General features: G+C 41.3%; 1 protein-coding gene and 1 pseudogene across 4 annotated transcripts in view; both read left to right on the forward strand.

Annotated features, from left to right (window-relative positions):
• CENPJ (centromere protein J) overlaps positions 1 to 17322 on the forward strand; it is a 110470-nt gene that overhangs the window by 40451 nt on the left and 52697 nt on the right. For all 4 annotated transcript variants that reach the window (XM_059684162.1, XM_059684164.1, XM_059684165.1 and 1 more), the window contains 4 exons: positions 401 to 512; positions 2951 to 3053; positions 3146 to 4775; positions 7478 to 7610. In XM_059684162.1, coding sequence (XP_059540145.1) covers positions 401 to 512; positions 2951 to 3053; positions 3146 to 4775; positions 7478 to 7610 — 1978 coding nt within the window. The remainder of the gene's footprint in view (positions 1 to 400; positions 513 to 2950; positions 3054 to 3145; positions 4776 to 7477; positions 7611 to 17322) is intronic.
• On the forward strand, positions 2488 to 2894 carry LOC132226284 (small nuclear ribonucleoprotein F-like; annotated as a pseudogene).

Consider the following 17322-nt stretch of genomic DNA (forward strand, 5'->3'; position numbering starts at 1 on the left):
CCCCCCCATTGTCCGTGTCCATTGTTTATTGATTTTAGAGAGAGAGAGGAAGGGAAAAGGAGAGATAGAACATTGATGAGAGAGAAACATTGATCGGCCACTTCCTGCATGGCTCCTATTGGGTATGGAGCCTGCAACTGGGGCATGTGCCCTGACTGGGAATTGAACCAGCAACCTCTTGGTGAATGGGATGACACTCAATCCACTATGCCACATCAGCCAGACAGGGTTTTGTAGTTTTTCTTTATTATATTAAAGAAATCCTTGAGAGTTCTGAACTCTTTGGCATACCCTACTTTTAACCAATGTTTTCTAAGCTTAGCAACTTGTAAAATTCTCAACTTTTAAGACATTAATATGCTTTTTAAAAAAACTGAATTGTTCCTAATTTTTATCTTAGGTGAAGATACTTTACCATGTTGGGAGAAAATGACAAACCAGATTCAGGAAGGGAACGCTGTGAACTTAAAAAAATTTGGTGATTCCTCAGAAGTGGTTAATAATGAAGAAAGGTATTACCCACATTAAAAGGAATAAGACATGTGATAATCCTAAATAATAAAAGCCTAATATGCTAAGTGTCTGGTCGTCCGGTCATCTGTTCAACCAATCAAAGCATAATATGCTAAAAATATGCTAAGGCCGCTCCACTGCTTGCTATGACATGCATTGACCACCAGGGGCCAGATAGTCAACCAGTCGACCAGTTGCAATGATGTGCACTGACTACCAGGGGGCAGGCACTCTGACCAGTAGGTTAGCTTGCTGCTGGGGTCTGGCTGATTGGGACTGAGCGAGATGGGCCGGATGCCCTGGAACCCTCCCGCGGTCCCTCCTCAGCTGGCCAACCTCCTGCGTCCCTCCCTGGCCCCGATTGTGCACTGGTGGGGTCCCTCAGCCTGGTCTGCGCCCTCTCGCAATTCGGGATCCCTCAGGGGATGTCAGAGAGCTGGTTTTGGCCCAATCCTGCAGGCCAGGCTGAGGGACCCCACTGGTGCATGAATTTGTGTACCGGGCCTCTAGTTTAATATATTAGCCAACCATTATTATTGAGCACTTTCTTTTTTTGAAAGATCCATGGTTTTCTTGTTTTTGCTTGAAGATGCTTTTACCAGTACATATAAGGTTGAAGATACAACTTATCATATACTGTCAGCAACAGAAAGAAGTTGGGGAGATTTATCAGTTTAAGTGGTTTTGACATTGTATTGGAAGAACTGAGCAAAGTTTTCTCATCTAACAAATATCTGGATAAAATTTTCTCTCAAATAGTTAGGGGTAAAACATGTTAAATATTGGTGTCTCGCATTAATGTCACATAAATTAAAATTGTGTAAGTCTTGTGATAGAATTTAAAAACTTTATGACATGGATAAAATACCAATATTGAAGTTGTTTATTATTTTCTTAAATATTTGAAATCTTTTGATATGTTATTGATCGGCAGATTACTTTAAAAATGTTTATCTTTATTGATTTTAGATGATGGGGGAGAGAGAGAGAGAGAGAGAGAGAGAGAGAGAGAGAGAGAGAAACATCAATGTGAGAGAGAAACATCGATCAGCTGCCTCCCATATGCAACCCAACTGGGGATTGAACCCACAGCCTGGGTATGTGCCCTGACTGGTAACTGAACTGCCACATTTTGGTATATGCGACAATGCTCCAACCAACCGAACCACACTGGCCAAGGGGCAAATGACTTTTTTGTGGTTTATCCTCATCCAAGGATATTTTTTCCATTGATTTTCAGACAAAGTGGGAAGGAGGGAGGTGGGGAGGAGAGAAACAGTGATGTGAGACACACTGATTGGTTGCCTCCTATATGAACCCCAACTGGGCCTGGGGATTAAACCTGCAACTGAGGTACATGCCCTTCACTGGAATCGAACCCTCGACCCTTTGGTTGGCAGGCTGATGCTCTAACCGCTGAGCAACCAGCTGGGGCACATTGTTAATGATCTTTTAAAATTAAAAAATGTGTATATAATGAACTATTTTTTTTAAACCCTCATTTGAGGATATTTTTCCATTGATTTTTAGAGACAGAGGAAGAGAGAGGGAAAGACAGAAACACTGATGTGAGAGAAACACATCAATTGGTTGCTTCCTGCACGTCCGCAGAACAGGGCCCAGGCCAGGTAGGAGCCTGCAACCAAGTTACATGCCCTTGACCAGAATTGAACCTGGGACCTTTCAGTCCACAGGTCAATGCTCTATTCACTGAGCCAAACCAGCTAAGGCTATAATTAACTATTTTTGAAATATATTTTAAAGTTATGTAATGAATACGTTACTTCAAAAGTTAATCTGAGGTCCACAGATGGACTTCAGAAGGTTTTTTTTTCAAATCATGTAGAGTATTGTATATTTCTGTATTTTGGGGGATGCTTTCATTAAATTTTTAAAGGGGAGGTGTTCCATTCAAGAGGGATGGATGACAGCTGGTTCGTGGCAAGTAGCCTGCAACATTTGCTTGTTGTTGAGATGAGTTTGCCCCTCAATCCCAAACCTTTCCTCAGGGAATTAACAGGAAAGCCAGTAATGGTTGAAACTTAAGTGGGGAATAGAGTACATCTACCTGTATCTGTAGATGGCTATATGAAAATACAGCTTGCAAACACAGAATAATACATAGATGGAGCCTTGTCGGGAGACCTGGGTGAAGATATAATAAAGTGTAAATAATGTCCTTTATATCAGGTGTTGAAGAAGAGGAAGAAGATAGAGAAATGAGAGAATAGCATTTTCTTTGGGGAATTTTTAAAACATATTTCTAGAAAATAAAATTTTGCTTTTCAACTTGAAAAAATATTTTTCAAGGAGGGGGTTTGTGACTTTGAAAAAGGTTAGTTTTCAGTGCAGTACAGAGTCCGTTTCAGGCACACTAAGTGTAAAATATTCATCACGTCATGATTTGCATGTTAAATAACTTTATTTTTATGATTAGGCCTATTAAAGCTGCTATTAGAGAAAGGAAACAGACATTTGAAGATTACTTGGAAGAACAAATTCAGTTGGAAGAACAAGAATTGAAACAGAAACAGCTGAGGGTTAGCATTTGATTAAATTATCTAAGACTAGAGATTTGTTTAATTTGCTTTAAATATACCAGAATTAATTAAAATTTTGTTCTTTATTGTAGGAAGCAGAAGGATCATTGCTAATCAAAGAAAAACCAAAACAACCATTCTTAAAACGAGGAGAAGGTTTAGCTAGATTTACTAATGCTAAATCTAAGTTTCAGAAAGGGAAGGACAGTAAACTAGTGACTAGTCAGAGCATTTCAGAGGACCAACCTATGTTTAAAATAGACAGACAACAATTCCAGCGGAAAACTGCTCTTATAAATAAAGAACTATGTACAGAGAACCCTCCTGTTAAAAAGAACAATAAAGCTAGAACCAACAGTGGTTCTGTCACACTAAGTCAGAAGACAAAAGTGCTTAAGAGTAATAATAGGAAAGGTCTCTTTCCATCAGGATTGAAAATACTGGCGGGGGAGAAATGTGATGGGCAATTTAGAGAACAGATCAAGTTAGAAAAAAAATTAGAATCTAATAATAAAGAAAATGAACCCGAGTGTTCAAAACCTTGTGATATTGGTTGCAAAGTTTGGAATAACACTCAAGTTAAAGATAGCCTTCCCCTTTTGACAGGGCTGGTTGGCTGCAAGGCTTCTAAGAGCTCAGTAAGTGAGACCTTGAAAGAGTCAGAATCTTCTCTTGACATTTCTCTTCAGAAAAAGTTAGAGAATTGGGAACGAGAAAAAGAAAAGGAAATTTTGGAATTAGATGAATTTTTGTTTTTAGAGCAAGCGGCTGATGAAATATCATTTTCCAGCAATTCCTCATTTGTATTGAAGATCTTAGAGAGGGACCAACAGATCTGCAAAGATCATCGGCTGTCTTCTACTCCTGTCAAAGCTGTGCAGCAGCAAAAGATGATGACACTGGGTCCCATTAGTCAGTGTTACAAAAATGAGCATCTAGACCGTATTGAATGTGAAAATGAGGGTGAGTGTGAGGTTGCACCCAAAGAAATTAATTCAGTGTTTTTACCTGAGGGATTGGGGACACCGTCTTGTAAAGTCAGTAAGAAAGTGTTCCAAATGAGCACTTCTGAAAATCAGATGAGATGGAATGCAAGCAATGATGGTGTAATGAACACTGACAGTAGCACAGACTCTGAGGAACAACTGGGCATTATCGTAAAACCATCAACTGAGAATAGTGAAAGGGGTTTGAGTAGCAGAGAAGATAGTCCACAAGTCTGTGAAGGTAAGGGACCTTTCAGGAACACTGGGACTCAAGAAGAAGATAAAAGGAGAGATGTGGATTTGGATTTGTCTGATAAAGATTATAGTGGTGATGAGTCTATCATAACAGAAAGCTTGAAAAATAAAATTTCTGAGTCCTCAAGAAGACCCTCATTTGTAACTGTGAGTAAAATTGACTTTGATGATGAAAGAACTTGGACGGATCTTGAAGAGAATTCATTTAAAAATGATGTTATGCTTGGGAATGAAGCCATTTATGGAACTCCCCAGACAATCTACCCTAATAAGAGTGAGATATGTATAATGGACAAAACAATAAAAAGGAAAGTTGCACCAGTCAAGAAGGAAGACTTGAACCAATTCAGCAGAGGCACAAGTCCTCCTCCATCAGATCTGATGATGAAATTCTTCCCTTCTTTGAAACCAAAACCAAAAGCAAAGTCAGATTCACACGTGGGAAATGAACCCAAGTTAAACATTCAAGATCAACCCCCTGGTAAGTCAGAGCATTATAAAATATGTAGCAGAATGTTACAAGTTTAACATTTATTTTATCAGTATGTTGTCAGAATGCTTAAAATCCTAACTTTTCTGGTTGCTCAGTAAAGTCTAATGATAGGTGATTTGTTAAAATTTGATTTGTGGATCTAAATAATGCAATAGTCACTAGTATAAGATGTTTGAATGAATTGTGGTTTCAGATTTTTCAAATTTAAGCTTGCATCTTATTCTCAAAGCTTTAAAATTAATTGCTTTATTATGAAACTAGAGGCCCGGTGCACGAATTCATGCACGGGTGGGGTCCCTCGGCATGGCCTGCAGGGATTGGGATGAAACCGGCAGTCCAACGCTGCCTGCCATTCCTGCCTGCTGCTCCCGCTCATCCTGGTCCTGCTGCACCTGCCGCAGGCTTATGCCCAGCCCTTATTGGGAGAGGCTTGCGCCGCTGTAGTGGTGCTCGCCAGCTGTGAGCCCTGGGTCTGGCGCCCATCCCGAGGTGGGGGGTAGGACACCATTGGCCCTCTGGATGGGTGATGGGATGCCCTTGCCGGCCTGGGATCTGGATCCATCCTGCTGATGTTCGTGCCGGTTGTTGGGAGCCACCTGGTGGCTGCTTTTATATAATTTCTTCCTTGCGAGTGTCTAGGGAGGGGAAGCGGCTGCGGTCGACTGGTTCTTCAGTTGCTTAGGCTTTTATATATATAGATGAGATAACATTTAGGTTTCTTTTACAACCAGGGAGTATTCAATTTATGGTTTGTGTTATTGTGGAGTAAACTTTGTGCACACTTTCTTTTTTGCACACTTTTTTAAAATGACTATATTTTTACTTAAAATTTTTTTTTTACTGCCTCATGCATTAACATGCTAAAACATGACTAAGAAGAAATGCAATATAATCCAAGTTTCTTTCTTTCACCAGATCTGGGCTCCTAGTCCCCTTTCCTAGAAGCATCCACATCCCCATTTCATTTGTATATGCTAAAAACATGCCATACATATGAAAACATATGTGTGAGTGTAATTTCCTTTCTATACAAATGAAAACATGACTAAAAAAAAAATTCTTCATCTTATAATATATTTTGAAGATTGTTTTAACACACACATACATCTGCTTTGGTTCATTCAATGGCTGTATAGTATTCAGTTGATGTGATGGACTTTTTAAACTTATATTGAAAAGTTTTTCTATTCTATCATGTTATATTATAAACTCTGATTGTCTTGCAAAGCATAGGTGCTTTAAAATATAAATTATAGCAAGGTATTTTTAAAAATACTCTGAATTTAAGAGTAGCACTTTTTGCAAAAACTTTGGAAGTTTAAAAAGTATAGAAGCAAAAATGTTTATAACTGAACTAACTGCCCAAAGGTAACTGAACTGCCCTGTGATAACATTTTGGGATATTTTTTTTCAGTCATTTTTCCTACATATTTTAAATATTGTAGACACATGTATTATAATGTGCCTCATATGTTTTAAATAAGTATAAAACGTGTTTGCCCTATCATTAACACTGTACTTAAAAAATGATTGCATAGCATTACATGAATGTAACATAATTTTATTCAGTAATTTTTAAAAATATATTTTTATTGATTTCAGAGAGGAAGGAAGAGGGAGAGAGAAACATCAGTGATGAGAGAGAACCATTGATTGGCTGCCTCCTGCCCCCTACTGGGGATTGAGCTCGTAACCTGGGCATGTGCCCTTGACCGGAATGGAACCCGGGACCCTTCAGTCCATAGGCCGATGCTCTATCCACTGAGCCAAGCCGGCCAGGGCAGCAATTTTCTTAATATTAGACAAATTCTTTTTTATTAGTAGAAATACCTTTGCAATGTATATCTTTGTGCAAAGCTGTAAGATTTTACAAGTTCTTTAATTAGAATTTTAGAAGTAGGTTCAAAGGGTAGATATGTGTATTTTAGTTTTGTGATAGAAATCAGGTTGTTTCCAAAAGGGCAGTTGAAGGACAGAAACATTGGCTATTTTACTCTCTTAAATAGCAAATTGTATTGAAAAAAAGTCTTGCCCTAGCCAGTTTGGCTCAGTGGATAGAGTGTTAGTATGCCATGGACTGAAGGGTCCCAGGTTCGATTCTGGTCAAGGGCACGTATCTTGGTTGTAGGCTCGATCCCTGGGCCTGGTTGGGGCACATGCAACTAATTGATGTTTCTCTCTCACATCAATGTTTCTCTCTCTCTGTCTCTCCCCTGCCCTTCTACTCTCTCTAAAAATCAATGGAAAATATCCTCAGGTGAGGATCAACAACAAAATAGTCTTAATTTGTATTTCTTTGATTAGTGGTATCAATTAGTGATACCAACTTTGCTTTTTGGTATCAATTAATTGTGCTTTAGATATTTTGTGACTTATTTGTGTTCTTAACCTATTTCTATATACTGGCCTTTAAAAAATTTGTTCCAATGGTTTCCTTTTAAATATAATGTTAATTCATTGCCAGATTGAAACTCTTCAGGTAGAATAATTTGATTCTTAAATTTAGATTGGTTTTATCTGGAAGGTTAGGCCAATTAAATTTAGAAAAATTTTGTTACTTGAAATATTATTTCTAATGCATTTTAATGGAGGCATTTACCATATTTTTGGCTCTTAGTGTTAATAGCTAGCTAGTGTCTTTGCTGCTGAAGACCAATTGTGAAATTCACTGTTTATGGCCTATTTTATAGGTGAAAGTGCTCGATCCGAAGTTTTGAGAGAGAAAATTATTGAATTGGAAATGGAAATAGAAAAATTTAAAGCTGAGAACACATGTTTAGCTAAACTTCGCAGTGAACGAGAAAGTGCCTTAGAAAAACTCAGGTATGTTTGCATCTATAATTTGGGAAAAAATATACAGTGATTCAATTGATATCTTTAAGAATTATCTAAAATACTGGAAACAATCTTTATCAATCTAACAGTATAAATGGAAATGAAATCTGTACCACATGTAAATTTTTTTAGTAAATTAAATGACTCCTGGTCAAAGATATGTTAAAAGGGTATTCTCTTGGTGATGAAATTTTAAATTAAAATTTGAAAAGCAGTTTGGGGTTATGAATTCAAGTACTACATTAGCCAGTGTATTAATTTCCTAGGGCTGCTATAATAAAGTACATACACACTGGGTGGCTTAAAACAGCAGGAATTTATTTTCTCACGGTTCTGAATGCTTAGAAATTCAAAGTCAAGTTGTCAGCAGAACCATGCTTTTTCTCCTCTCTTCTAGTGGTTGCTGACAACTCTTAGTGTTTTTTGCTTCTGGACATTTGAGTTCTTTCTACCTTTCGGTTATTGTGAATAATGCTATTATCATTGGTGTACAGATATCTGTTCAAGTTTCTGATTTTAATTATTTTGGATATATATCCAGGGTGGAATTGCTGGATCATATGGTAATTAATTTTCTTTTTCCATTTATTTTTTAGACAGGGTGCAAGGGAGGTTGGGGGAGAGAAAGAGAGAGAGAGAGAGAGAGAGAGAGAGAGAGAGAGAGAGAGAGAGAGACATCGATGTGAGAGAGACATATCTACTGGTTGCTACTGACTGCCTTCCACATGTGCCCTGATGGGGGGCAGGGAGTGAACCCGCACCCAGGTACGTGCCCTTGACCTGGAATAGAACTGGGACCCTTCGGTGCGCAGGCTGTTGCTCTTAACTACTGAGCATGCTGGCCAAGGCAAGGAACCACCATACTGGTTTCCACAGTGGCTGCACCAGTTTAGATCAGATAAATTGGTTTGCATATGCTGAACCAACTTTGCATTCAGGGTATGCATCTGACTTGGTCATTCTGTATAATCCTTTTAATGAGCTGTTGTTGAATTTGGTTTTCTAGTCTTTCATTGAGGATTTTTGCATCTATGTTTGTATTGGCCTATAGTTTTCTAGTGGTATCTTTGGCTTTGGTATCAGTGATAATAGCCTCATAAAATGAATTTGGAAGTGTTCCTTTTTTCTTTTTTGGAAGAGTTTAAGAATTGGTATTAATTGTTTGAATGTTTGGTAGAATTTTATATGTGAAGCGTTCTGGTCCTGGACTTTTCTTTGTTGGGAGATTTTTGCCGATGCAGTCTATTTGTTATTGATCTGTTCAGATTTTCTATTTCTTCTAGATTCAGTTTTGGCAGGTTGCATGTTTCTAGAAATTTATCCATTTCATTTAGGTTATCCATTTTATCTGGGATTATAATTTCTCACAATACGATCTTTTTTTTTCTTTTTTCTGAGGCATCTTTGGAATATCTTCTCTTTCATTTATGATACTTATATCTTTTTTCTTTTTTTTTAAGTTTTTGTAAAAAAAATCTTTATTGTTGAAAGTATTACATATGTCCCCACTTCTCCCCCTTATAGCCTGCCCTTGTCCCCTGGCCTTCACCACCCTATTGTCTGTGTCCATGGGTTATGCATATATATATGCCTACAAGTTCTTTGGTTGATCACTTCCCACCCACCCATCCTCCCCCGCTTTGCCTCTGAGATTCCGCAGTCTGTTCTATGCTTCTATGTCTCTGGATCTATTTTGTTCATCAGTTTATTTTGTTCATTAGATTCCACATACCTGATATGAGTGAAATAATGTGATACTTGTCTTTTTCTGACTGGCTTATTTCGCTCAGCACAATACTCTCCAGGTCTCTCCATGCTCTCTCAAAGGGTAAGAGATCCTTCTTTTTTACAGCTGCATAGTATTCCATGGTATACATGTACCACAATTTTTTTTTATCCATTCATCTTCTGATGGGCACTTAGGCTGTTTCCAGATCTTAGCTATTGTAAATTGTGCTGCTACGAACATAGGGATGCATACCTTCATTCTGATTGGTGTTTCGGGTCTCTTAGGATATATTCCTAGAAGTGGGATCAATGCGTCAAATGGCAGTTGCATTTTTAATTTTTTGAGGAAACTCCATCCTATTATCCATAATGGCTGCACCAGTCTGCATTCCCACTAGCAGTGCACTAGGGTTCCCTTTCTTCCACATCCTCTCCAGCACTTGTCATTTGTTGATTTGTTGATATAGCCATTCTGACAGGTGTGAGTTGATACCTCAGTTTCATTTTAATTTGCATCTCTCTGATGATCAGTGACTTTGAATATTTTCTCATATGTCTCTTGGCTGTGTGTACGTCCACTTTGGAGAAGTATTTATTTAGTACCTTTGCTCCTTTTTTAATTGGATGGTTTGTCTTCCTTTTGTTAAGTTGTATGAGTTCCTTATATATTTTGAATATTAACCCTTTATCAGATATATCATTGCCAAATATGTTCTCCCATACTGTGGGCTCTTATTTTTGTTGTTGATGGTTTCTTTTGCTGTGCAGAAGCTTTTTATTTGGATGCAATCCCATTTGTTTATTTTTTCCTTAGTTTCCTTTGCCCTAGGACCGTGGTCGGCAAACTGCAGCTTGCGAGCCACATGCAGCTCTTTGGCCCCTTATAAGTACCGCGCGCTAACCGATTGCGCCACTGGAGCTCCGGCCGTCTCTTTGGCCCCTTGAGTGTGGCTCTTCCTAAGCCTTAGGAGTACCCTAATCTATAATAATAAAAGCATAATATGCTAATTAGACTGGACAGCCTAATGACCTTCCGAACGTCCTTCTGAATGAAGCCACAGTGGCGGGGGCCGAGGCAGAGGCAGTTGGGGTGATCAGGCAGGCAGGCAGAGGCAGTTAGGGGTGATGAGGCAGGCAGGCAGATGGGTTAGGAGTGATCAGGCAGGCAGAGTGGTTAGGGGCGATCAGGCAGGCAGGCAGGCAGGCAGAGGGGTTAGGGGTGAGTAGGCAGGCAGGCAGGCGAGCAGGTAGGGGCGATCAGGCAGGCAGGTGAGTGGTTAGGGGCAATCAGGCAGGCAGGCAGAGTGGTTAGGGGCAATCAGGCAGGCAGGCAGAGTGGTTAGGGGAGATCAGGCAGGCAGGTGGGTGGTTAGGGGTGATCAGGCAGGTGAGCAGGTAGGGGCAATCAGGCAGGCAGGCGAGCGGTTAGGAGCCAGTGATCCCGGATTGCGAGAGGGATGTCTGACTGCCTGTTTAGGCTGGGATCGGGCCTAAACTGGCAGTCAGGCATCCCCCAAGGGGTCCCGGATTGCGAGAGGGTGCAGGCCGGGCTGAGGCACCCACCTCCCCCGTGCACGAATTTCGTGCACCAGGCCTCTAGTTAAGTTAATAACAATGTACCTACCTATATAGTTTAAGTTTAAAAAATTTGGCTCTCAAAGGAAATTTCAATCGTTGTACTGTTGATATTTGGCTCTGTTGACTAATGAGTTTGCCGACCACTGCTCTAGGAGATGTATCTATAAGCATATTGCTATGAGAGATGTCTGTGATTTTGCTGCCTATGGTTTCTTCTAGGATTTTATGGTTTCACGACTTACATTTAAGTCTTTTATCCATTTTGAGTTTATTCTTGTATATAATGTAAGTTGGTGGTCTAGTTTCATTTTTTTGCATGTATCTGTCCAATTTTCCCAACACCATTTATTGAAGAGACTGTCTTGACTGCATTGTATGCTCTTGCCTCCTTTGTGAAATATTAATTGATCGTAATAACTTGGGTCAATTTCTGTGTTCTCTGTTCTGTTCCATTGACCTATATGCCTGTTCTTGTGCTAGTACCAGGCTGTTTTGATTATGTTGGCTTTGTAGTATAACTTGAAATCTGGTATTGAGAGTCCTCCAACTTTGCTCTTCTTTTCAAGAATGCTGCAGCCTTCGAGGTCTTTTTTGGTTTCATATAAATTTTTGTTTGTTCTAGATCTGTGAAATATGCCATTAGTATTTTAATAGGGATCACATTGAATCTGTAGTAGATTGCCTTGGGTAGTATGGACATTTTAATGATGTGGATTCTATCAATCCATGAATATGGTATATTCTTCCAATTGTTTATATCTTTTTCTATGTCTTTAGTCAACGTCCTGTAGTTTTCCAAGTACAAGTCTTTTACCTCCTTGGTTAGGTTTATTCCTAAGTATCTTAATTTTTTTGTTTCAATGGTAAGTGGGATTGTTTGTTTAGTTTCTCTTTCTGAGAATTCATTATTGGTGTATAAAAAAGCCATCGATTTTTGGGTGTTGATTTTGTATCCTGCTACATTGCCAAAAAGTTTTTTGGTGGAGTCTTTAGGGTTTTCTGTGTACAATATCATGTCATCTGCCAATAATGAGTGTTTTACTTCCTCCTTTCCAAATTTGGATGCCTTTTTTGTTTTTAATATATTTTTATTGATTTTGGAGAGAAAGGGAGAGGGATAGAGAAATAGAAACATCAATGATGAGAGTGAATCATTGATTGGCTGCATCCTGCAAGACCCCTACTGCGGATCGAGCTCACAACCCAGGCATGTGCCCTTGACCAGAATCGAACCCAGGACCCTTCAGTCCGCAGGCTGACTCTCTATCCACTGAGCCAAACCTGCTAGGGATAGATGCCTTTTATTTCTTCTTATTGTCTGATCGCTGTGCTAGGACTTCCAGTACTGCGTGAATAAGAGTGGTGAAAGTGGACATCCCTGTCTTGTTCCTGTATTTAGGAGAAAAGGTTTTAGTTTTTGCCCGTTAAGTATGATGTTCGCTGTAGGTTTGTCATATATGGCCTTTATCATGGTGAGATATGTTCCCTCTATTCCAACTTTGCTGAGAGTTTTTATCAAAAATGGGGTTGGATTTTGTCAAATGTGTTTTCTGCGTCTATTGATATGATCATGCGATTTTTGTCTTTTAATTTGTTTATGTGATGTATCATGTTTATTGATTTGCGAATATTGTACCAGCCTTGCATCGCTGGAATCAATCCCATTTGGTCATGGTGTATGATCTTTTTAATGTGTGTGTATATATGTATGTTATCTACGTGTGTGTGTGTGTGTGTGTGTATGTACTTTTTTTTTTTCTTTGTTACTCCTCATTCGAGGATATTTTTTCATTGTTATTTAGGGAGAGTAGAAGAAAGAGAGAGAGAGACAGAGAAACATTGATGTGAGAGAAACACATTGATTGGTGGCCTCCAACACGATCCCTAACCAGGACCCAGGCCAGGGAGGAGCCTGCGACCAAGGTACATGCCCTTGACTGGAATTGAACCTGGGACCCTTTGGTCCGCAGGCCGATGCTTTAGATACTGAGCCAAACCGGCTAGGGCTGATCTTTTAAATATATAGCTGGATCTGATTTGCTAATACTTTGTTGAGGATTTTAGCATCTATGTTCATCTGGGTTATTGGCATGTAATTCTCTTTCTTTGTAGTGTCTTTATCTGATTTTGGAATTAGGATAATGTTGGCCTCATATAAAGAGCTTGGAAGTGTTCCTTCCTTGTGGATTTAAAAAAATTTTTTTTTAAATGTATCTTTATTGATTTCAGAGAGGAAGGGAGTGGGAAAGAAACATCTTCTGGCATACCTGATATATGAATATTGTTATGTTTCACGTTGTCCCACAGCTCCCTTAAGCTGTCCTCCTGTTCTTTAATTGTTTTTTCTTTTTGGTTCTCTGATTGACTTTTTTCAACCCTGTCTTCTAATTCACTGATTCAATCCACAGTTTCCCCTAATATGCGTATTCCCCAATGTCTTCTTTATTTGTGCTATGTCATTCTTTATTTCTGTTTTCATAGTTACTATACCTTTTCTCATGCTGTTGAGCATTTTACCATCATTATTCTGAACTCTATATCAGACAAATTTCTAATCTCTGTTTCATTTATCTCTTCTTCTGGAGAGTTCTCTTATTCTTTCATTTGAGGGTTGTTGTTTTTTTTTTTTTGCCTCTTCATTTTGGCTCCCTATTTGAGTTTGTTTCTATGTATTAGTAGATCTGGTATGGCTCCCAGTCTTGGTTAGGTGGCTTTATGTAGTAGTTGACCTGTGGGATCCAGGGGCGCAGTCTCTCTGATTACCTGACCTGGGTGCTCTAATGTCCCTTGTGCACATTGTGTTTGCCCTCCAGTTGTAACTGAGTGTTAATTACTTTTGTCTCATGTGTGCATGGGCTTGCCCCTCAGGCTGGATGACAGTAAGGCTTAACCTAATAGCGTGCAGGGTGCTGTGTCAGTGCTTGTCACACAGCAGACTTAACCTCAGCAGGGTTTGGAGCCTGCTAATATTTCCCTTTTGATATACTGCTTGTGAAGCTTATTAGATCCTGCTCTAATAAAGCTGGCCACTGGGTTTATTGGTTTTGGGCCTTTTCGGAGGGTTTCTGGTGTAGGCCAATGTCAGATGGTGTTTGTGACTGGCCCTGAAAATCTTTTTCGGAGCTATCAGCAATCTATATGCATGTGGAAAGGTCCAAGCTGTGCGCCAAGGTCTGCTTTTTCTAGCTCCAGCTCCAGAAGCAGGTCACGCAAAGACTTGAAGCACATAGAGATCAGCTTTTGCTCTGGTTGATTATTAGTGTCAGTCATTTAGTGAGTCTCAGGCTATAGAGCTTAGCAGCATGTAAACTCCATAGGGTGGGGTGAGAGGGTTTCTAATGGGTGGGACAATTGCTTTCCCACTCCCCACCAGACTAAAATTGCATTGATGAGTAAGTTCTGTCTGTGAAAGCTGGTTTCTGCAGAATGGGGAAATAACTCAGCACAGGGATCTGGCGGCTGTCCTCTCAGCTCTCTTCCCAGAGCCACCAACCCCAGACTCTCCTCACACAGCTTTAGTTCACTCTGCCCACCCTCTGCTGAAGCCCAAGATGAGTGGCTGCAAATGAAATTTATTTTGTTGGCCCTTTAAGAGGATGCCTGCATATTTTTGCCCTCTCTTCCTCCCATATAGAACCTGTAGTGTTTTCACAGCAAGATGTTATGTGGGCATCTTTCCCGGTTCAGTTACTCTGGACTGGGGAGCCCAGCTTGGGGTTTAAACCCCAGACTTCTCAGGGGAAATCGCCTTTCCCCCCATGTGAGATCTCTCTCTAGAACTTCAGCTGCTGCCTGTTAGGTGCCCAGCCATCCCTCTTTACTCCACACTTTCTACCAGTCTTGACGTGACCTCTTCTTTATGTCCTTGGTTATATTCTCCTTTCTCCTCTGACTATAACTTCCAAATATCTGTCTCCCAGTTCAGAGATTCTTTCTTCTGCTTGATTGAGTCTGCTGTTGAAAGTTTCTATTGCTTTTTTTTTTTTTACTTCATCCATTGTCTTCTCAGCTTGACAATTTCTGTTTGGTACTTTTATATAATTTCTCCTTGTTGAACTTCTTGTTTTGTTTCATGTATTGTTTTCTTAATTCTGTTGGTTTATTTATCTGTGTTCTAATGTAGCTTGCTGAGCTTCCTTAAAACAATTATTGTGAATTCTTTGTAGATCTCTATTTCTTTTGGACCACTTTGTTTAGCCTTATTAGTTTGTCATGTTGACCTCATTCTTCATGATCGATGTAACCTTTTGTTGTTGTCTTTGCATTTGAAAGAGCAAATGTCCTTTCCTGTTTTTAATACTTGGTTTTGGCAGGTTTTTAACCTTCTGCTAGACCCCTGATGAGTCTGCTTCCAGAATCACAGTTGAGTGGAGTTGTAGCCAAATCAGGTGGCTGCTTCTGGGTAACCTGTGGGGTCTATTGTTGGCAGGTCTGTTACCAGGAGTGCAGATGGATATGGTTCATGCTAGATCCCTGGTTGGACAGGATTGCTTTTGGGTCCATAGTCAATCGGGGCTGGAGCTAGGTCATGGGGCTACTTCTGGGTCCACTGTTGAATCTACAGGCAGGGGATATTTTGCCAGGGGTAAGGATGAGTGTGGCTCCTCCCAGGTTCCTGTGCATCTTTCTGTTGGGTCTCTGGGTGAGCAGAACTGTCTGTAACTACAGTATAGCAGTTTGGGGCCAGGTAACAGGGTTGTTTTAGGATCTGTAATTGGGACTGAGATGTGTGGGCCTGTTATCAGAGGCACAGATGGGTGTTGCTCTTCACAAGTCCTTTGGCGGATGGAGCTGGGGCTGAGTCCATAGGGGATCTAAGCTGTTTTCATTCTGCAGCCAGGACCATGTTTTATAAGTCTTCCACTGGGGTATGGGCTTGCCTTCTCTCAGTGGCTGTCCTTGATCTTACGGCTTCACCAGGTTTTCCCAACCTCCTACCTGAATCCTAGAGCTTCTACAAAATCACTTATGCTCATGAATGGCTGTTGGATTGTTGTTCATGTGGAGGGATGTGAGCCAGGGACCTCCTATTCCACTCTCTTGCTGATGTCACTCTTCCTATGCTCTTAACACAGCATGAACAATGAAACTGGGCTGTGACAGTCCCTCAGCTAAATCAACATTCTTCTCAGCTAAATACCAAATTTCTCAAGTGGTCTGTAAGAACCTAGTTAATCGCCCCCCCCCCCCCCCCCTTTTTTTTCCTGTCTCCTGCTCACTGTTTTAGCCACATTGGCAGCTTAGCTGGTTTTTGCATGTGGTGTTCCCTCTGTTTGAACTGCTTTGTCCAAATAACCTTATAGGTATTCTCACTTTCTTTAGGTTTTACTTCAAATATTATCTCAGCAAGATGACCCCATCTATAATTTTAATCTCCTACCCTGATATTATCTAACCTCATTCCTTGCTTATTTTTTTTTTCCTTGCCACTCCTAATCTATACTAATAATAGCCTAGGCGGTGTCATGCCCTCATGTCATTACAAGATGGCCACGCACACAGAGGAGGCGGGGCCTGGTGGCTGCTCTGCGCGGTGGGGCCTGGGGGTCCCGTGGCACTGCGTGGCATGGAGGAGGCGGGTCCTGGAGTCTCTGCCGCCTCGTGCGGAGGAGGCGGGTTGCGGCAGGGGAGGGCAGTTGTGGGTGATCAGGCCAGCAGGGGAGGACAGTTGGGGTGATCAGACAGGCAGGGGAGGGCAGTTTTGGGCGATTGGGCTGGCAGGGTAGGGCAGTTGGGGGTGATCAGGCCGGCAGGAAAGGGCAGTTGGGGGCAATCAGCTGGCAGGAGAGCGGTTAGGAAGCGATCAGGCTGGCAAGCAGAAGTGGTTAGTGGCAATCAGGCAGGCAGGCAGGCGAGTGGTTAGGAGCCAGCAGTCCCGGATTGTGAGAGGGATGTCCAACTGCGGGATCAGGCCTAAACCGGCAGTCGGATATCCCCTGAGAGGTCCCAGATTGGAGAGGGTGCAGGCCGGGCTGAGGAACACCGCCCCCCTGTGCATGAATTTCATGCCTCTAGTCCTATATAATAAAAGGGTAATATGCAAATTGACCAAACGCGGAACAACCGGTGGCTATAATGCACACTGACCACCAGGGGGCAGACGCTTAATGCAGGAGCTGCCTCCAGCCCGCAGGCCCTGATTGCCCAATTGGGGTCTAGCGGCCAACCTCTTGGTCCCTTCCCCCGGCCAGCAGGCTCCGATCACCCAGTGGCAAACGGGGAACCAGGGATGGGTGGTGGCAGATGTGGGTGGCTCCAGGCCAAGGCTCTGGGCCAGCCAGTCACCCCATACACAGAGGGTGACTGGCGGCGGGATACGGGGCTGGTGAGCAGGCGGGAATGGCCAACCTCTCGGTCCCTCCTCCTTGCCGGCAGGCAGGCTCTGGTCTCCCAA

The sequence above is a fragment of the Myotis daubentonii genome, chromosome 2 (genome assembly GCF_963259705.1).
Source record: "Myotis daubentonii chromosome 2, mMyoDau2.1, whole genome shotgun sequence".
In the NCBI taxonomy this organism is placed as follows: Eukaryota; Metazoa; Chordata; class Mammalia; order Chiroptera; family Vespertilionidae; genus Myotis; species Myotis daubentonii.